A 21,052-nucleotide genomic window follows, 5' to 3' on the forward strand; every position below is an offset into this window, starting at 1 on the left:
CCTGGGTCTCCACAGAGGCAGTGGGCCGAGGCGAGGCCCCAGGCTGGGGAACACCTGAGCAACAGGAGATCTCTCCTGGACCCTGGGTGGCCCTGACTCTGGCCCATCGTCCCAGCTCCTCCCGCTGCCCTGGGCCGTCTTCTGAAGTGTGCGTCCTCTCTCCACTCCCGACAGATCCAGGACTTGTTCGTGAGCTTCGAGGACACCCCTCTGGGGGCAGCCTCCCTGGCCCAGGTCCACAAGGCGGTGCTGCGCGATGGGCGGACGGTGGCCGTGAAGGTGCAGCACCCAAAGGTGCAGGCGCAGAGCTCCAAGGACATTCTCCTGATGGAGGTGAGAGACACCCTTCCTCCTTGCTTCGTCCTCAGCCTGTGTTTCCCTGGGATGGAGGCCGTCTCCGTGGAACTGGCTCAGACAGGCAGGTGGTGTGAGGTCCTTGGAGCAGCAGAGTAGGAGACAGAACTGGGACTGCAACAAGGGGAATGCCATGGCGACACTGCAGCCACAGGGTCCTCATATTATGGGGATGTGGGGGGGGGATTGACCAGACCCTACTTTGTCCCTGGGAACTGTCCGTGGTGGTCTCCAAACAGGCCGAGCTGCTTCTGGGCCCAAGGGCACTCCACAGCCCCTCCTGGCTCTGTCATAGATGACAGTGCCAGCAAAGTGCCCTGGAGCCCTGGTTTGAATGGATGGGGGTATTCCCAGGACATGATGTTTTTTATTTATTTGAGAAACAGAAAGAGAGAGAGAGAGAGAGAGAGAGAGAGAGAGAGAGAAAGCAAGTGCGAGCTCCCCCTTCCACTAGTTTCCTTCCCAAATGCCTGCAGTGGCTGGGGAGCCAGGAACTGGGAACACTGTCCAGGTTTCCCATGTGGGTGGCAGTGACCAACTACCCAGGCCCAGGGTGTGCATCAGCAGGAAGCTGGATTGGAAGCAGAGTCAGGACCTGAACCAGGCTGACATGGGATATGGGTGTCCTGCGAGCATCTGCACGTAGAAAGGCCGCGCGGCTTGGGCTGTGCCAGGAGAGCGGGTCCAGGTGATGCCAGGCTGGGAGGGTGGACAGGCAAGCACGCTTGTCCTCCAGGCTCAAGTGTGGAAGAGCACGCCTTGTCAGCACTCAATACACGCGAGACTGCATCCAAACATTTGTGGGAAATGGATTTAAAAGATAAGTTTATTTTTGTGTCAAAAATGTGAAAGCCCGGGCCGGCGCTGTGGCATAGCTGGGTAGAGCCCTGGCCTGAATCGCCGGCATCCCATATGGGTGCTGGTTCTAGTTCTGGCTGCTCCTCTTCCTGTCCAGCTCTCTGCTATGGCCTAGGAAAGCAGTAGAAGATGACCCAGGTCCTTGGGCTCCTGTACCCACGTGGGAGACCCGGAAGAAGCTCCTGGCTCCTGGCTTCGGATCGGCACAGCTCTGGCTGTTACGGCCATCTGGGGAGTGAACCATCAGAAGGAAGACCTCTCTCTCTGTCTCTACCTCTCTTTGTAACTCTGTCTTTTAAATAAAAACAGTGTGAAAGCCATGTACACAGGGGTCTTCAAAAAATGCGCGGAAAGTGCATGCCGTGAAAAAAAAAATAAAACGATGCCCTTTTCCACAGATTTTTTGAAATGCTCGTGTGTCTGTGGGGCTGAGCAGATCTGATTTCTTCCTGGGTAGTCAGTGGGGAACCTTGGGAGCATTCTCATCAGGGGCTGTCACGATCAGTTGCGCATTAGAAATAAAAATTTCTTGGCAGCCGGGAGGCAGGGTGCGCAGGCAGAGGGACTGTCGCCTGGAGACTAGCGAGGGGCTGCTGCCCTGTGCGGGACAGAAATGCTGACTGGGGCGGACCCCAGGGGGGCTCCCACTTCACTTGGGGAGGCGTCAGGGGCGGTGGGGTTGAGGAGGAGGAGACGGGAATACCTCTGAGGATTCTGGCTCCAGTGATGACGTTTGGGCGCCTTTGACCAGGTGTATCAGTCCCAGTGCAGGCAGGCCAAAAACAGTTTGCTTGAAGAGCTTCAGACACACGGCACTTAAAACAGTAAGCGGGCCTGATACAGACGGGGTTGCTGGGTCGGCAGTCCACGGCGGGGCGGGGGACAAGGAGGAGAGGTGGATTTCAGGATCTCGGGAGCTGGGAGCACCTGGTGGAAGCTGGAACCCTACTGAGCTTGCCCGATGGTGGGACCCGGATCCCAGATACAGGGCCTGGGAGTTGCAGCCACGGACGCTGTTGGAGGCAGAGGGTTTTTCACCTCCTCCTGGCCCCTGGTATTTCAGCCTTGTTGCTCAGTGGCCAAATCTAGCTGGAAGCGAGTGGACAACAGAGCAAGTGGGAAAAGTAGCTTCTGGGAGTAAGGAGTTGGTCTTGGAGCCGAGTGACCAGTGAGGGAGCAGCCATGCGGGGTGAGGTATTGCTGCCAGTGATTTTAGATAGGGATGTCTGTGTCAGTCTGGGGTTTGGATTGGGATTCGGATTCAGGGTTTGTGAGCCAGGAGACTCGTGGTAGTGGAACTGGACGAATGGTTGTGATGACTGGGGAAGGTGTCTGCAGATACATGGGAGCGAGGGGCAGGCTGAGGAGCATCCTGACGTGAGGAGTGAGCCCCAGAGGGTTCAGTTCACGGAGGGGGTTAAGAAGGCGTGGCCAGAGAGATGGGAGGAGAGCCAGGCAAGAGCCAGCGCAGTGTCCGCACCTGATGACGCATCAGGAGCCTTCTCAGAATTCAGTGGCTTCAGACAACAGCCGGGTGCTTTGCTCATGAACCTGCGCTTGGAGAAGCGGGTCTGTTTCGTGCAGCAGTAGCTGCAGTGGCTCAGCTGGGGGCCGGAGGGGCCACGCCCAAGGTGGCACACTCCTGTGGTTAGCAGCTGGAGCTGGCCGGTGTGTCTGGGAGCTCAGCTGAGAACCGATGACAGGGCCTTCCTCGCAGCGTGGTGGCTGGGTTCTAAGAGCAAGCTTGCTCAGAGAATCAGGCTGGACGGGCATCACTGTTTCTATCCTAACCCTCTGAGCCAGATAGCATTGCCTTTTCCTTGCTGGTGAAGCAATCAGCTGGGGGTGGGGTGGGCAAACAGACTCTCCCTCCTAATGGACAGGCAGGTCTAGAAGTGTTTCAAAATGGGGACCTTGTTGCAGTCATTTTGGAAAATTCTGTCAGAGTTCCTCAACGTTGGCAAACGGGAGGTGAAATTAGTGACTCCCTGAAAGGGATATTTTGGATTTGGATTTGGTGAGGCAGCGTTGCAGAGGGGTAAGAATCAAGACCTGAGAAGTGGAGACACGTAATGGCACAGAGTAAACCACTGGAGGTCGGCGGGGGGGAGTCAGGGTAGTGGTTAGAGCGAGTGGAGGATTAAGTGCCAGGGCCCCTGGAGCAGGCCTGCCGCTGATGGAGAAGGGGTGGGGGAGGGTGGGGCATCAGCAGAGAGGAATTCCGAGGTCACGGCCAAGAGGAGCTTCAGGAGGTGGGCGCCGGAACACAGAGGGAAGCGTCAGCCTTTGCGACCAGAGAGGGAGGTGGCAGGGCTGGATACAGACGAGTGTGCAGGGCAGAGCGGGAGGAGGGGTGGGCAGTGGAGTGTGTGCCTGCCTGATAGCCTCTGTTTTCTGTGTGCAGTGGGAGGCAGGACCATCAGCATGGGGGGGGTGTGTGTGGCGGTGAGGCCCTGGGGAGGTGAAGGTTTGGAGTAGCTGCCGAGAGTGCTGGGCGCGGCAGCAGGTTGCCAAGCGGCACCGTGCGCTTGGTGTTTCCGCAGCACCCGTCAGTGAGCACGGAGCAGCCGTGGCCAGCAGTGGACTGAGCCTCCCTGGGTTTCCTGGTCACTGTCGATTCAGACAGGAATCTGCCTCATCCCGACAGTGCCTCGGGGCCCGCGGGGGCCGGGAGGACAGCGGTCCCTTCCTTCTGTGCAGAGCTTCGCTGGCCTCCTAAGTACTGGTGGCCGTGAGGTCAATAGCAATAATAACAGTAATAAAGAGCTGGCATTGTCCTCGCTGAGAGACGCGTCAGATGCTTTTCTTGGGAAGTGAGGCCTGGCGGGCCGTGTGCAGAGTACAGAACAGCTTCGTGGCCGTGGCTGAGACAGTGCTGGGGCCGCGGCCCTGCTCACAGGAGCTGCGGGGAGTGGGCCTGAAGCCCCCACCCTCGCTGCAGGCGAGGCGCTGAGGCAGCGCCTTCTCCTGGGCTTGGTCTTGGGTGTGAAAGCCCCACCCGGGTACCGTTCCTGCTACACAACCCAGAAGAGCCCATCTGGGAAGCCCGTTCTGTTTGGTACTTGAAATATGTAGTATGTTTTTCTGAGACCTGGTGTCTTGGTTTTAGGAGTGATGATCCCAAAATGCTGCTCAGGCGTCTGTGGTGCCACAGAGGTTTCTAGGGGCCATCAGGGCTCGGAGCAAAGAGGAAGCGAAGCTGCCTCTCTGCACTGCCTTCTGTGTTCCTTAGGCCAGTCCCAGGCATCGTGTGCACCTAGGCTTCTCTCCCACTATTGCCCCCTCTTCCCCAGTCCTGTGACTGATCATCGCCTGGTTTTGAGAGGAAGCCAATCTGATTAAAGTAATTCACCCTAATGAGAGAGTGATTCAACCTTTAGATATTTATGTTTTCAGAGGTGATCTTGTAAATCCAAACATATATGTGGGATCTTCACAAAGTTCATGGAGGGGCCAGCGTTGTGGTGTAGTGGCTAAAACTGCTGCCTATGATGGTGGCATCCCATTTGGGCACTGGTTCGAATCCCAGCTGCTCCACTTCCAATCCAGCTCCCTGCTAATGCACCTGGGAGAGCAACAGAGGACGGCTGAAGTTCTTGGGGGCCTGTACCCATGTGGCAGACCTAGAAGAAGCTCCTGGCTTCTGGCTTCAAACCGGCCCATTTCCGGCAATTGTAGCTATTTGGGGAGTGAACCAACAGATGGAGGATCTTTCTCTCTGTGTGTCTCTCCCTTTCAGTTGGTAAACTCTGCCTTTCAAATAAATAAATCTTAAAAAAAAAGTATTGACAAGAAAAGTTTATGAAAAATACATGTTATGAAAAAACTGCAAGCATTTCACATTTTTGGCACCAAAATAAGTTTTTTATTTCATTTTCCTTGAACTTTTGGAAGCACTTTTATATTTACTGTAAGGATATAGAGAGAGGGCTCTAGGAGTGAGATTTTTGAGAGTGAAGAGGTGGGGCTGGCTGGTTGTATCAGGACGCTTTTGGTTGAGGAATCAGAAGCTCCCCCTGAAGTGGTGCAGGTAATAGTAACCCCTGTTATCTCCCATGTCAGGGCACCTGGAAGTTGGATCTGCTGTTGCAAGGCTGGTTGATCACGTGCCTCACTATGGCTGGGAGGAACCCACCGTTTTTCTGCTTTCACTCCACCATTTCCACTTCCAGTTTGTCCTCCTAAGTTAGTATCCATCATGGGCCCCAAACAGTTGCACAGTTGCTGCTGCCCTGCAGAGATGACATCCAGGTGCCCCTGTCTTTCCCCTCATATCCCTTGTCAAAAAGGAGTTCCCTAGGAGACTTCCCTTCATTTCTTACTGACCAGAAGTAGTGCCCGTGCCTGCCTCAGCCGTGGCAAGAGAAAAGAGGCTGCCTTGCTTGGCGTGGCTTAGCACAGTCGTGGTTTGCCTCCTTGGGCTAGGGCCTGCCTCCTTGCAGGACATGAGGGATGCATAGAATTGGGGTTCTCGTAGCCAGGAAGGTGGCTGTTGGGCCACCCCCGTGGTTGGCATCTCGGGGCTAGACTGTTGAGTGATGGCAGAGAAGTGGAGGTTGACTCTGTTGGTGTCTGATGAATCTGATGGTGTTTGTGACTTTGCACAAAAGAGCCAGGCACAGCCAAGGGTGCTTTTCAGCTTTGTCATCATCACCTGATACTGTCGCCTTCATCGTTGGGGCAACTCTACTTCTAGATGCAGTGCCAGTGACTCTTATTGATTTGCCCTGCTGTCCAGAGGCAGACTGATTGGGCCCAGAGATTGGAACAGTGATTCAGCAGGCAGGGGTGCACGGACGAGGCACAGCCCCTCCCTCGGCTGGCTTGGCAGCACTTCTTCCTGCCCCCAGGCGTGGGAGCCGGGTGGGCCGCGTCTCACTGCTGTTCTCACTGCTTGAGACGGCGCAGGACGCAGATGGTCTGTGAGCCAGAGAGGAGAGGCCGTCACCCCCAGGTTCCATCACTCCCAGTCACCCCTCTGGCCTCACTGATGGCGAACACCCTCCTGCTCTGTCACCCCCTAGGGAATCGCCCTCGTGCCCATGTACTCCTGTCCCCAAGGCGCTGTGCTTGGCTGGGGTGGAAGCAACTCTTGGGCCCAAGTGCCAGGGCCTGATCCACTGTTGGATGTTGCCCGGCCCATCCCCAGGGTCTCTAAAAATAAGGCCCTGGGGATGGTCATGATTTTGACTTTTTTCCAGCGGCGTTTCAGTGCGTGCTGTCTGTCATCTTGTTTCTTTTCTAAATGTGTTGATTGAACAGTGGGTGGCTGGGTATTGTTTGTGTTGGCACGGACTCCGACGGCTGATTTTATTTTTAAAATGTATATATAAAATATTGAGACAAAGGCGATGCCGTGGAAGCTGCTGTTCGCCCGATAATTCTGTGTTCTGGAAAGCTTGCACCTTAATAACTTATCTGGGCGAAGATGAACGCCGTGAACACCACGCTGTTTACATCCCTGTGAGCTGATTTTCGATCCTTGTTGAACATCCATTTTTACCAGTTTGGATCAGTACAGCCGTCCTATTTCGTGTGCTGGTTTTCCACAGAGCATTATTTCTTTTATAATATTTAATAACTTGATAACAGGAACTGGTGTTCAGTTGCACTTTACAGCGTGCAGAACTCTTTCTCTGCCTTATCTCCAGCTTCCTATGGTACTGCCGCGTATTGCGCCACATGAGGCGAGGAAGAACCCAGCCAGACCCTCGTTTGACACTAACAAACCATGTGATTTTAAAAAGTGCTTTAATCTCCTGGAATGAGTGCATGTATACAGAGCGCCTTGTAGTGCAGTGCCTGGCGTGTATGAGGTACTTAGTAATGATAATTTCCTTTTTTTTTTTTTTTGCTATCATAAGTAAAAATCAGTTTTGAAACTTCTATGAGAGTCTCCATTTTTCCATTATATTTCTGTGTGGCCCACAATTGATTTTCCTCTGGTGAGCTAATGACTGTACAGGAAAAAAGCTGATTTTTTTTTAACCTTGAAGGAAGTATTAATTATTGAATATAATATGATTAATTCATAAAAGTCCAGATTAAATCAATAAATCTCAGACAGGGGCTGGTGTTGTGCATGGTGAGTTAAGCTGCCACCTATAACTCTGACATCCCATATTGGAATGCCAGTTTGAGTCCTGGCTGCTCCACTTCTGATCCGGCTCCCTGCCAATGTGCCTGGGAAAGCAGCTTCGGATGGCCCAAGTGCTTGGGCCCCTGCCACCTACACTGGAGACCTGGAAGAAGCTCCTGGCTCCTGGCTTCCGATGAGGCCAGGTGGGAAGTGAACCAGTGGGTAGATCTTTCTGTGTGTGTGTGTGTGTGTGTGTGTCTCCCTCTCCTCCCTCTCCCCATCACTTTGTCTTTCAAACAAATAAATACATCTTTAAGGGGAAAAAAAACATTCTCAGGCATTCTGACACTATACTTCTTCAAAATTCTGAGTTAATCCCTTTTCCCGCTGAAATCTCAGAACCAGGAAACTGTATTTCAGTGACAGAGGAGAAGACCAAACCTTTTAAGAACCTGTTTGTTCCTTCGTCTGTATTCCCTCGTTCATTCATGGGTGTATTCAGCAGCACCTGCTGAGTTAGTGGAGTATGTGCTAGTGTGGATGAAATCCTTGGCTGTTTTGGAGAAGTTACACATCGGGAGAAAAATCGAAGAGGCCGCCTGGACACGACACCTGTTTTGTTTTAGTTGATTGTGTCTGTTGTCAAAAGGAAAACAGGCGAATCTCCTTGTGGGGGCTCCTAAGGGGGTTGAGGGAAAGGGGAGGCGAAATGAAGGCATTGTATCTTACACTCCTCAGCCAATAAAGGCAGGTTTGGCAGCAGCTCCAAACCTCTTGGAGCAGGATGTGGATCTGGGGGCTGGGGAACCCCCTGCGTTATATGCACCTGTTCTGACTTTATCGCTGCTGTCCGGTTTTCGGGTTTTTGAATCGGGGGTGATGGCCTCTGCTGAAGTTCAGACGCATGGACTTCCCTTCACAGGGGCTGGCTGATTTCAAGGTGCCCGAGTGCCTACTTATCTGCGGTTTCACGGGCCACAGTCTCGGTTCCTGCGGCCAGCTGGGGCAGAGAGAGAGAGAGAGAGAGAGAGTGAGTGTGAGAGAGAGAGGGAGAGAGAGGCAGGCCTCATTCACACGCCTTTTGTGTCAGCATGCTGCTATTGTTTTATGGCGCTATTGCTGTCAGTCTTTTTGTGGGGCCTCCTTTATGATTTAAACATGTAGGTACAGGAAGAAGCGCAATGTACACAGCACAAGGCTTGGTCCCCATTGTGGTTGCGGGCAGACATGAGTTGGGGGCCTTGGGCTGTATCCCCGACACATCACACGAGAGGGACCCGATACACCCAGGGCAGTGACCGGCCACTCACACAATGCTGTGGCAGCCAGCTTTATGGGTAAAGTTTTTCGAGTTATTAATTAGGTTGCTCTAATTAGTTGTTAGCAATGAAAATCAAATCTGTGACTTCTTATGATTAATAGCATTAGCTATGAATACTAACCGATAGGATTAGTAGTGACTAATTGAATCATTGATTAGCAACAGAAAAATCTTTAATGGGCTTTTCAGTGCTGTTGGGATACTAATGATAATTAAAAACCTCACAAACAGCAGTGACACACGATAGTGGTGAGGGATTTTTGTTCCAGTGGTCTGCACTAGGCCACAGGCAGTTTCCCGTGGGTACCCGTATCTGGCCCAGGCTCGTCAGTAAATGCTGATGCTTCAGTGCGCCCCTTCCCCCCTTGCATTTAGCCTGGGACTGAACACCATGCAGCTTTCTTTGCCTCTTTGGAGCCCAGAGTGGGATTCAGTGTGTTTGATGCCGTGTGCGCCCTCTGCCGGGACCTGGCCGCGTCGTTTCTGTCTCCTGTGCACCTGCCCTGCCCCCTCTGATGCGGCAGCTGGGTTGTCTCAGGGCACCTGATGGGATGCAGTGGCTGCAGGCTGCCCCGTCTGGGTGCCCAGGTCTCCCAGGCGTGGCTTGGGCCTCTCGGTCGCCGCGTCACCCTTCTTGTTTTGTGTGACACAAACAGAAACAGAACTAAATCGATTGTCATAAGGTCACAGGTCTGGCCCAGGAGAGACTAGACAAGACTGAAAAGAAATTAGACTGCCGCCTAACATAATTAAAAGGGGTTTTGGGAGAAATTGAGTATAATAGCCCTGTGTGATGATTCTTTTAGAGTGATGTCTGGTTCATTGCCGAGGGCATGGGGTTTGAAAACAAAGCCAGGTATGCCTTGTAGTTGATGGCCTTGCTTTAGACGGATTTCTTTCAGCTCACATGTGCCTAGCACACTGTGGGCCACAGCCTTGTACAACAGGGCAATCAGACCCCCAAGACAAGGCTCTTAGCAGGGGCTCGTTCTGGGATAGGTGGAAGGGGAAGATCTTTGGAGACCAGTAGGCCCGTTTTCTTTAAACAGATTTATTTATTTATTTGAAAGGGAGAGTTATATGTAGAAAAAGAGAGACAGGGAGAGATCCTCCATCTGCTGGTTCACTCCCCAAATGGGCGCAACAGCCAGGGCTGAGTCAGGCAGAAGCCAGGAGCCAGGAACTCCATCTGGGTCTCTGACATGAGTGGCAGAGGCTGGAGCACTTGGGCCATCTTCTGCTGTTTTCCCAGGTGCATCAGCAGGGAGATATTTCAGACTTTATGATGTGGAACATGGGTATCCTAACAGATATGTCACCGCCAGGCCAATCACCTGCCCCCAAAGGTAATTTTATGCAATATTTTTAGTGCATCTGCATTTTGAATACAACTCATCACATGAAGTCAGATGTGATTTTTTTTTTAAAAAAAGATTTATTTGAAAGGTATAGTTACAAGGGTTGGGGGAAAGAGAGACAGATAGAGAGAGAGATCTTCCATCCATTGGTTCATTCCCCAAATGGCTGCGATGGCTGGAGCTGGGACAGGCTGAAGCCAGGAGCCAAGAGCCAGGAGCTTCTTCCGGGTCTTCGGCATGAGCAATTTCCTGGGCACGTCACCAGGGAGCTGGATTGGAAGTGGAGCAGCTGGGACTCGAACTACTGTCCATATGGGATGCTGGCACTGCAGGTGGCAGCTTTACCCACTGTGCCACAATGCTACTCCCCTCTCCTCCCTGGTGTGAAATTTACCACTTGTGACATCATAGTGGTGCTCAAAAAGTTTTGCATTTTGGAGCACGTTTGATTTAAGATTTTTGGATGTGAGATATTCAACTTGTATTGTAAAGGCTTGGGTACCAACCGCTCAGAAAAAAAAAAAAAAAGATGGCAGCACAGTTGATGGACCCTCTGTTGGTAAATGGGACTGTGAAGGACACTCTGCAAGCCGCAACAGCGGCAGTTTGGTGACGTTCTTCAGAGCAAGGGCTTTGGAGTTGGCTAGACCCAACAGGAACCCTGGCTTCGCACGGCCTGACGGGGCAGCTTTGGGAAAATCTCTCAGAGCTTCGGTTTCCTCACCTGTACAATGGGGATGATAAGATGAGCTCCCCGCAGGGTTGTGGTGAGGACTGAGGGGAATAGGGAGTGCTTAGGCTGGCGCCGGGCACTGGGGGAGGGCTGTGCGGAATGGTGGGCGTGGTTACTGCTCCCTCGATTGGGACTGTCGGGCCACCATCGTGTTGGACCTGGTGCAGACCACAGACCCTTGCTCTAGGGGAGACCCAGGCGGGAGAGTAGGAGAGGTGCTTCTCTTGGTGGGGGCGGGGCCGGACGACGGGTGTTTGGTGGATTGCAGGTGCTCGTGCTGGCCGTGAAGCAGCTGTTCCCAGAGTTCGAGTTCATGTGGCTGGTGGACGAAGCCAAGAAGAACCTGCCTTTGGAGCTGGACTTCCTCAATGAAGGGAGGAACGCCGAGAAAGTGGCCCGGATGCTCAAGCACTTTGACTTCTTAAAGGTAGGAGGGGCGGGACCCCGGCGGGCGTGGTGGTCTGGTGAGAGAGTGAGGGGGTGGCCATGAGGCGGGGCACCTCCTTCCTGAGCCTGCTCACTGAGGGCGAATGATTTGTCACCAGTGTGCACGCACACTGAAAGCCCTTGAAGGTGATTTACAAAGAAATACCACGTGTGATTGCTAACCTGTCCGTCAGTGAAACTGATGTTGATTGAATAACCTACGATTCCAAGAGCCTGCAGAGTAGGCAAGGGACTATACAGGGGTACTTCCAAAAGTTTGTGAATAATGGAATTAAAAGATAAGTGTATTCTGGTGTGAAAGCTTTTTGAAAGTCAGACGTAGTTTTTGTCATGATATTCATTTTCCACAAACTTTCTGAAGCCCCTGGTATACCATGAACTCTGTCTCTGTGAGGCTTGGGATGATGAGGATGAAGATGAGGATGAGGATGAGGATGGCTAACCGTAATATCCTCTGGCACGGTTCCAAACACATATTTATGACTTCAGGTCATTTAATGTACAGCTAGTTCTGCTATAACACAACATGTGTTCCTTGAAATCACCATGGTATGCAAAATCTCACAACAAAAACCACAGGACCTGTGGCAGGCAGGATTAGGGGCATAGCTTTCAAACGCTTCATCAATGATGCAGAAAAAAACAGAGGCTACAAACGGCCTGGTTGAACCCAAGTTCAGTGGCTAAGAAACCCATAAATCCACTATGCACGTGACACTGTACCTTGAAAGCTGCTCATGGAGGTGGGCGTCAGAGGGTAGCCGCTCAGGTGGTAGTGGAAGGTGGGGCCCCAGACAAGGGTGACTCACCCACATGCAGTGGTGTTTGGGGGTGGGGTGTGTCTGTGCAGTCCCTCCTGGCCCAGCTAGCTGGATGCTGTTCTGGGTTCACAGTCTTCTTCATGGATGAGAGGGCACAGAGGCAAGTGCAAAACTGGCATAAAGCTCCACTCTTCTCAACGATGGCAGTGGCATTGGAACACATTTTTTTTTTCTTTTTTACAAAATAAGTATGACAGCACTAGTGCCCCCAGGTACTGGAAGACGCTTCCCGTGGGGAAGAACGTCAGATGGCGCCCGACGGGAGACGCCGCTCGGCAGTGCTCTGAGGACGTGGAGGGGCCTCCCGTGGTCCAGCAGATCAAGGAGGCCCTGCTGGGCAGCTGGCCCTGGAGCCGGTCTCTGCAGGCCCAGGGGTGGGAATGAGAGAGAAGCATGCCCACGCCCCCACTGTTTCAACACATCTTAGGTGGGCTCGGGCCCATTACCCCAGGGAGACCCCCTTGTTGCCGGAGGGCCAGTCTGGTGGCCTACAGAGGGTTTGGCTGTAGAAGGGATCAGCCCTTCCGTCTTTGCTCAGAGTGCCCGGGGCAGGGACACGGAGCGTCTGGGTGCTCTGCCAGCTCCGTCAGAAGCCCCCTCTTGGCAGCTCTGGGGGGAGGGGCTCCGTTGTCCTGGACCAGAGCTTTCATGTTGTTCTTGATGACGTCATGGGAAAGGGAGGTAGTGGTTCTGCTTCCACCAGCCAGACTAGCGCGCAGAGACGAAATGACTGAATATGTGCCTCTGTTAGCTGCGTGAGGACACAAGTGCTCAGCTTGAAGGGAGAAAAGCCAGAGTGCAGCGTCGGGACACACGGGTTTTGGTGAGACAAATCAGGTCCTCTGAGTGCACTGGAGGTCTGATGGGTCTTACAGCTCTGAGCGTGCGTAGCTGGTTTTCTTTGCCATTCCCTCAGACGGAGCTGGGCGGATCCTCTTGTGCGTGCAAGTCCAGAAGTGCAGACTAGGTCTGCTGATGGTGCGCCAGCCTTGCAGCTCGAAGCACTGGACTCTCTCAGCTGAGTGACACATGTCCGCTAGTTAGCACAGGACCACAGAGACTAAAATATGCTGCCTCTCGCGTCCCCGTCTTTCATTCCTTCCTTCCACATGGAGCACTTCCTGTGTTCCTAACCATGCCAGGCACTGGAGGTTGTGGCCTCTGCTCTGGGAAGCCTCCCCATCAAATGAGAGAAGCAACCCACACGTGTGGTATTATGGTCTCGGTGGATTGCGCCATGTCAGATGCTTTGTTTTGGTGGATTCCCGAAATGGTGTACTTATTGCCACCTGGAGTAAAGAACTCAGAGGGGGCTCCAGCAGGTGTTGAGGGTACAGAGGGGTAGGCAAGATTTGGCCCACATCGTCAGCATTGGGTCCTATGGAGATGCTGTGATGCTGAGTCCTTCCAACCAGCCATCGTCCCCTTTTACAGACAACAGTCGAGGAATAGAGGGCCCGGGGCCGCAGTCCGGCTTTCTCGGCTCCACGTCTGGTGCTTGTCTTGGGATTTGCTGCTGCCTTTTACCTGGCAGGGGTGCCCCCCAGAGCCAAACAAACAGAACCAGCTCCTCCACCGTTCCCATGGAAACAGCAAAATCGTCCCCTGGCTGAGGCTGGCCAGCGACTGCCAGATCCAGACGTGTCATAATAAGAATGACACACATTTTTGAAATGACGATGCCAAATGGGCAAATAATTAATGCACTGCTTTGACCGGCTGCTTCCAAAATCGCACATCATTCCTAAGACAATGGCGGAATGAAGGCTCTGGAGTAATTAATTTTGCCCGAACACATAGCAAGCGGGAAGCGAATTTTGTGCTGCGAACCCAGCTCAACCCTTAACGCTGGAGAGAGACGGCTTCTGTGCATGGGTACCTCTGTGCATAGCTGAGCCCTGGCACAGAGCCTGCGTCTTGTGTGTGGGGCATCTTTGCTGCTCCGTGGGGTTTAACAACCTCAGCTTTGCACTGTAAATCTTGGGGCCGCGGACAAGCCCTGAATGTGAATACAGCTTTGGGGTGACTGCGAGAAGGGGAGGGGCAGCCAGGCCGAATGGTCGAGACGAGGGCATCAGGCTGTGTGTGCGGGGGAGAGGGCAGAGGACTAGCAGGGGGGAGGCTTGTGACCACCCGGGGGTCAACTGGGGACAAGGTAGGAAGCGAGACACCTTCTGACCGCAGTGTTTGGGACTGGAAGAGACACACGTGGAGAGGGGGATGGGTGTGGGAGCTGTCGAGGGCAGGGTCCTGCCAGGGAAAGTAAGGAGCCTGGAACTCTGAAAACTGGATCTGGAGATGTAGCGCAGTTTGCTAAGGACCTCAGAGGTAGGAACCACTGGCGCATACAGGTTACCCCTGGACGATTGCGACATCGTGCGCTGTATTCAGCACAGGTTTGCTGATTCATCCTCATAACAGCCCCGCAGGGGAGGTGCGGCTGTCACCCCCGATCTCCAGTGGGCAGTCTGGGGCCCAGAGAGGTCAAATCGTCGGCCCAAGCAGCAGGGGATGAGGCAGCCTGTGAACAGAGGCCGCCTGGTGCAGGGCCTGCACGTCCAGCCGCTGAGCGATTCTGCCTTCCTTGCAGTGCACAGGGAAGAGCTGTCTGTTGCCCTGACTCGTGTCCTGGTGTGTCTGAGAGTCCCCAGCCTCTGTGGCTCTCACGGGGCAGTGGGTGGTGTGAACAAGCATTTACCAAGTACTCTGCTGGTGCTTGCAGGAACTGGGAGATGTTGCTTCTGCTGTAACCATCATCCATTTAGGACTTGGAGGAACCCGCACTCAGAGAGGCTATGCAACTTAGCCACATCACACAGCCTGCGGGTAGCAGAGCTGGGGCTGTGGCCCAGCAGCCTGTCATTTCACACCTGTGCTGGGCTCCGGCTATGGAGGGCTGCAGCGCTGGTGATGGGCACTGATCCCAGTGAGCCAGGGCTGCTTCCCAAGCAGGTGGACCAAAGCACAGGAACCAAGTCGAAGCACAAGGTCAGGGCCAGAGGGGAGGCCAAGGCCCGGGGTCAGGCTGGAACTGCCCATCGTCCATGCGCTCCTTCTTCTTCTTCTTCTTCTTCTTCTTCTTTTTTTTTTTTTGACAGACAGAGTGGACAGTGAGAGAGAGGGACAGAGAGAAAGGTCTTCCTTTGCTGTTGGTTCACCCTCCAATGGCCGCTGCGGCCGGCACACCGCGCTGATCCGATGGCAGGAGCCAGGTACTTCTCCTGGTCTCCCATGGGGTGCAGGGCACTTGGGCCATCCTCCACTGCACTCCCTGGCCACAGCAGAGAGCTGGCCTGGAAGAGGGGCAACCGGGACAGAATCCGGCGCCCTGACCTGGGCTAGAACCCGGTGTGCCTGCGCCGCAAGGCGGAGGATTAGCCTAGTGAGCCGCGGCGCCGGCCCGTGCGCTCCTTCTTGGGGTCAGGAGAGGCCTCAGTGTCAGAGACGGGTCGAGCTCTGCTGTGTGGCAAGGGGCAGACCCTGGTCCCCGCCTGTGGAGCAGTGAGTGACTCCCTCAGAAGCCTCCGAGGGTTCTGTTCTGCTTAGGGGAGGGCACAGTTCTTTCGGCCTCTTTGCCATTTTCCTCTGTTTTCCTTCCTTGATAGAAGAAGCAGGGAAGGGTTGGTGGTGAGACGTGGGTGTTGGGGTCAAGTTCACTTCAGCCCAGCACCCCGAGCCCTCTGTCCACGTGATTTAGGGATGAGTCCCTTTTTATTGAGCCTGATGTTTGTGTTCTATCATTGAAGGCACCTGCAGCGCCCCAGCCCCCATGACAGCCCTCCTGTCCCGGGTCTGACAGCTCAGTCTTTTCAGACGTAAGCAATGGAAGTGGGTCCTGTGGTACTGTTAGGCTGGGCTGGATGCATTTGGAGGGAGACTCCTTGGGCAAAGGAGAAGAAGGGTAGACCCCGGCACCCCATGGCCCCGATTAGCAGCCCCAGAGACTTTCAGGTTTTCCCTCGTTTGTGGCTCTTTCCTGGTTGTTTTCCCAAGTTGCCCCAGGCTGGCCCACATGGCAGGGGATGGGGGGTGACTTCCTGTTTCTGGGACCCTCAGACACACACTGCCAAGCCTAGGTTTCCAAACAGACAGAGGGAGCAACTTAAGTCCAACATGTGCCCCTCTCCTTTGAAAGACACACACGAAGTCCAGAAACTTGCATTCATTTTTTTTTTCTGAAATATTTGGCTTTTTGAAAAAATGCCAAGCAAGTTAAACTTTGAAGTTCAAAGTGACAGAGTTGTAGATTTCTCTATGGGCTCAGATTTTCAAGCGGCAAAAACCACAGGGGAGTTGTGAGACACACAGAGAGAAGGAGATCTTCTACCTGCTGGCTCACACCTCAAATGGCTGGGGCCGGGACAGGCCAAAGCCAGGAGCCGGGAGTTCCATCTGAGCCTCCCACATGGGTGGCAGGGATAGAAGCAATTGGGCCATCTTCTGCTGCTTTCCCAGGGGCATTTGCAGGGAGCTGGATCAGAGGTGGAGCACCTGGGACTTGAACCAGCTTAACCTGCTGTACCCCAAAGCCAGACCCCATCTTGATTTCACTTGGAACCTCTGTTCTAACCCTAGTGTTTCACTCTGTGGATGGCCCTGTTATCCCCAGGCTCCCTCCTCCTCCTCCTTCTTTAAAAGGTTTATTTGAAAGGTAGATACAGAGAGAGAAGGGGGGAGAGAGAGAGAGAGAGAGAGACAGACAGACAGACCTTCCATCCTCTGGTTCACTCCCCTAAGTGGCTACAATGTGTGGGGCTGGGCCAGGCCAAAGCCAGGAGCCAGGAGCTTCTTCAAGTTCTCCCATGTGGGAGCAGGGCCCAAGCACTTAGGCCATTTTTCCAGGTGCATTAACAGGCAGCTGTATTTGAAGTGGAGTAACCAGGACTTGAACCAGCACCCATATGGGATGCTGCGCTGCAGGCGGAGGCTTATCCTTCCACGCTGCAGCACCGCCCCCAGAGCTCCTTCTTAGGCTGGAGCAGGGAAGTTCTCTCCAGTGAGGGAGGCTGAGGCCTGGAGGAGTTCGGCGACTGGTCCAAGACGCAGCCATTAATCAGTCTCTTGACTTGAAGGCCACTCTCTTACTGCCAGGTGAGTTTAGGGAGTTAGGGGAGAGGGAGCCCTTATCCTCTAAAACATTTGAATCAGATGCCCCTGTTGTGTGTGTTTGTGGGAGGAAATCCACCCATCGACATTTGGGTGGACATGTGGCCTGCGGCGAGCCGGTGGTTCCGATGGGTTTCACTCACTTACGTGGCAGCCTGGTAGCCTTTGGTGTACCCTAATCTTTTGCCTACTGGGGACATCTGCTCCCTTTGGGCTTGGAGGTATTCTTTGAGTCAGAGGATGTTGAAGAGAGTATCTGTTAGTCAGGCATTTGTCTGGAGGTAACAGAAAGCCCCATTTAGAGTACCTTAAAAAAAAGGATTTATTTTCATCATGGAGTAGGAAGGCTTGCTACAGTTACTGATCTCATTTTAGTGGTTTGCCAGTGTCAGGGCTGGCATCTCTGTGATTTCCCTGGATTTTCCCTCATGTTACAAGATGGTTGCTGCAGCTCCAGGAAGCTCATTCACTTTCCAGGCTGGGAGGGGAAGAAGAGTAGCACTACACCAACGTTGCTTATTACCAAGAAAATGAGCGCCTTCCCAGAATTCCCTAGCAAACCTCCACACATGTCACATGGCCAGCCCTACTGTGAGGTGGGCAAGGGAAGTGTTCAGTTTCGTTGTCTCTGGAGAAGGGGAGGATTGGGAGTAGTGCTGGGTTCAGATCCAGCTTTGTAGGATATTGGCATGAGAAACAAAGCTTACCATCTATTAAAAATGCATTCATTCACTCAACACATATATACATACAATAGGCGTATTACTCAGGAGAGAAAACTGAGGCCAGGAGTTAAAATTCATGGGAGGAGCCTGAAATAGGCCTGGAGGGGGTGGTGGGGAGGGGGAGGGAAATAGCATTTAACACCAGTGCCTCTGTGGAAGGCATTGGGGAGGGGGAGGGGACCCATTCTCTGGCTCTCAAACAGGAGGGGTCTGTAAAGGAGAGGGCGGACCTGCCTGGCAGAGGTAGAGCTGCCTGCCCCACTCTTCACCCCATGTTGTCTACGGTTGCCCCGCCGAGCCCTCTGGCCCTGACTGTCCTTGGTGGGTGGGGGAACCTATGGTTTGTGGCTCACTGTTGGGGGTGGGGGCACCCGTGCTCCCTGGCTCACCGTTGAGGGTGGGGGCACTGTGCTCCCTGGCTCACTGTTGGGGGTGGGGCACTGTGCTCCCTGGCTCACTGTTGGGGGTGGGGGCACCCGTGCTTCATGGCTCACTGTGCCTGGTTGCAGTCCTCACTCCCGCGCTCACCCTTCCCTCAGCCTCTGGGTCTGTTCTGATGGCCCTTTCCTGCCCCAGGTCCCCCGGATCTACTGGGAGCTGTCCACCAAGCGCGTGCTCCTCATGGAGTTTGTGGATGGCGGCCAGGTCAACGATCGAGACTACATGGAGAAGAACGGGATCGATGTCAACGAGGTGAGCGCTGAGGGCACCTGGCCTTGCTTGGGGTACCTGGTGAGGGCCATGTGTCCGTGGTGGGGGGCCTTGGAGTTTGGCCCCATGGTCCTGAGTGCGGCCTGTTGTCTGAGGACTCCTGACGCTCTGAGCAAGCAGGATCTTTTGAGGTCATTCAGTCCAACCCTCTGTGCACGGTGGGTGCAGGGATGTGCCCAGCCCCTCTCTAGCTCCTGCCTCGCCTGGCGATTGCCCATCCTTCTTGAATCTGAGCCCCACCCAGCTGGACAGCCAGAGAGAGTGGTCCTGTGAAATCAGTAGGGCTTGAGTCTTAGCCTCTGCGTGGCCTCATAGTGTCCCCTCTCCTCCTGCCCTCCCCTAGATCTAAAAGAGTCAGAGAGGGGACAGTGGTCACCAGCTCTACCAGCCTCGCAGGGCAAGGGAAAGGTGGAGAGTGGGGGGCTTGTGTCCTTGGTTTCAGGGTAAATTGGCCAGTGGGTGGGGCCTATACCTCATTTTCTTCTTCTTGGTCACCACAGGGTCCCCCAAGCAGGGCTGGAGTTGTATTTTTCCAACAGCATTTGCCATTGTTATAGTCCCTGCCTGTGGGGGACCCTGGAGCCTATTATTGAGGTCAGGCACTAAGGGGATCCTTATAGCCAGAGCTTAGGCAGCAGGAGGGGTAGGAGCGAGACCCCAGGGAGCCGGAGGAGGTGCTGACCTCAGCCATGGGTCAGCCTCCCCAGTGAGAGGAGTAGGAACTTGCCAGGGATTGGGGTTGGAAGCAAGGGGGAGGGTAGGGGGAAGTTTTCCAGGGCTTCCCTGTGAATACGTATCATTACCCCCATTTGTGGGAGAGAAAGCCAGAGGTGAGCTCTGCCCAGTGTCACAGCAGAGCTGAGGGAGGTGGAGCAGCACGCCCAGTGTCACCAGCAGCTATGGCACCATGTGGATGTAACCCTGTCCCCTAGCTCCCACCGAAGGTCATCTGATGCATTGTGTGGGAGAGGTCATCCTCAGGAGGGCGTTGAGACACACACGGTGCTGGCGCCGCCCTGGGGTGTGCGAGTGCCCCCAGAGGTAGCTGGACCCCCCCTGGTTCTCGTGGCTGATACTGTTGGGGCTTGCTCCTTTCTCCTTTCCCTCCTTCTCCTGTGAGTGTTCCCTGGCTCCAGGGGCCGGGCCCTTGCTGCACCTGTGAGAGCAGACCTCAGGGTCCCCATTTTGCAGGTGAAGCATCAGAGACTCAGGGAGAGAAGACACTTATTTAAATTCACAGATGGTTTTGTAAAAATTTTATTAGTGGAGTGGAAGCTCCCATCTGCTCGTTCACTCTCTAAATTCCTGCAGTGGCTGGGGCTGGAACCAAGAGCTGGGAATGCAGTCCAGGTGTCCATGTGAGTGGCAGGGGCCCAAGTACTTGAGCCAGGACTGCTGCCTCCCAGGGTCTGCATCGTTGGGAAGCTGGAGTCAGGAGCCAGAGCCAGGAGCTGGCACTCTGCTGTGGGCCATGGGAGTCTTCCCTGCTAGCCTGCACGTCTGGTCTGGCCATAAGTCTTAAGCATTATCTGGGTAAAGACACAAGTCCTGTGTGGCCCTCTGGCAAACTCCCAGTCCGTGCTGTGACCACAGCAGGGCTGCTGCTGTTCCGACTCTCGCCGGAGAATATTGAGTATTGGTGCCCGTTACTGAGCTTCCTGTGCGTGGAGTCAGTGTCGGTGGTCTGGCATCTTTGTCTTCAGATGTGCGTTTTCTCTGGGATCTGGCCACTCCGTGTGTGTATCCATGTAATACCACACGGTCTGGATTTCTGAACCCCCTGCCCTGGCTTGCAGGGTTTGAGGGGCTTGGGCAGCTCTTTGGTTTTCTGATTTGATGCCAACTAAATCCTTAACGGCCAGAGAAGCCTCAGGGCTGGGCTGTGGGCTGTGAGCTCGGCAGTGTTCTCACTGACCACCAGATGTGTGGGGAGCAGGCTAGGGACAGGCCTCACTGCAGAAATGACTGTGTTGGGGCCAGCGCCGTGGCTCACTTGGTTAATCCTCTGCCTGCGGCATTGGCGTCCCATATGGGCATGGGTTCTAGTCCTGGTTGCTCCTTTTCCAGTCCAGCTCTCTGCTGTGACCCGGGAGGGCAGTGGAGGATGGCCCAAGTGCTTGGGCCCCTGCACCCGCATGGGAGACCAGGAAGAAGCTCCTGGCTCCTGGCTTCGGATTGGCACAGCTCCGGCCGTAGCGGCCATTTGGAGGGTGAACCAACAGAAGGAAGACCTTTCTCTCTGTCTCTCTCTCTCACTGTCTGTAACTCTACTTGTCAAATAAATTAAAAAAAAAAAAATGACTGTGTTATAGAGGAGACTGGCATGGACGTGTGTGAGCACACCTGTGCCATGAGGATGAAAGACCCTGCGGTCCTGGGGGCTGCCAGCAGAACTCGCAGATCCCCCGTCCTCCGACCCTGGCCCTCAGCAAGCCTGTGCTGTAGCACCTGTCCCTCCTGAAGTCAGCTTGGCTGTGGGCGTTCCCTGGGGACAGACCAGTGACAAGGGGCAGAGACCTCATTCCAAATCTCCAGGGGA

At 54.1% G+C, this 21,052-nt stretch overlaps 1 protein-coding gene across 2 annotated transcripts in view; it reads left to right on the forward strand.

Moving 5' to 3' along the window:
* The window catches only part of ADCK1 (aarF domain containing kinase 1), a 132,309-nt gene that overhangs the window by 88,851 nt on the left and 22,406 nt on the right, over positions 1 to 21,052 (forward strand). Inside the window, exons 5-7 of one of the 2 annotated variants that reach the window (XM_051825982.2) lie at positions 175 to 333; positions 10,972 to 11,130; positions 18,379 to 18,495. In XM_051825982.2, coding sequence (XP_051681942.2) covers positions 175 to 333; positions 10,972 to 11,130; positions 18,379 to 18,495 — 435 coding nt within the window. The remainder of the gene's footprint in view (positions 1 to 174; positions 334 to 10,971; positions 11,131 to 18,378; positions 18,496 to 21,052) is intronic. The other variant, XM_051825984.2, reaches the window with a different exon arrangement.

The sequence above is a fragment of the Oryctolagus cuniculus genome, chromosome 20 (assembly GCF_964237555.1).
Source record: "Oryctolagus cuniculus chromosome 20, mOryCun1.1, whole genome shotgun sequence".
Taxonomy (NCBI): Eukaryota; Metazoa; Chordata; class Mammalia; order Lagomorpha; family Leporidae; genus Oryctolagus; species Oryctolagus cuniculus.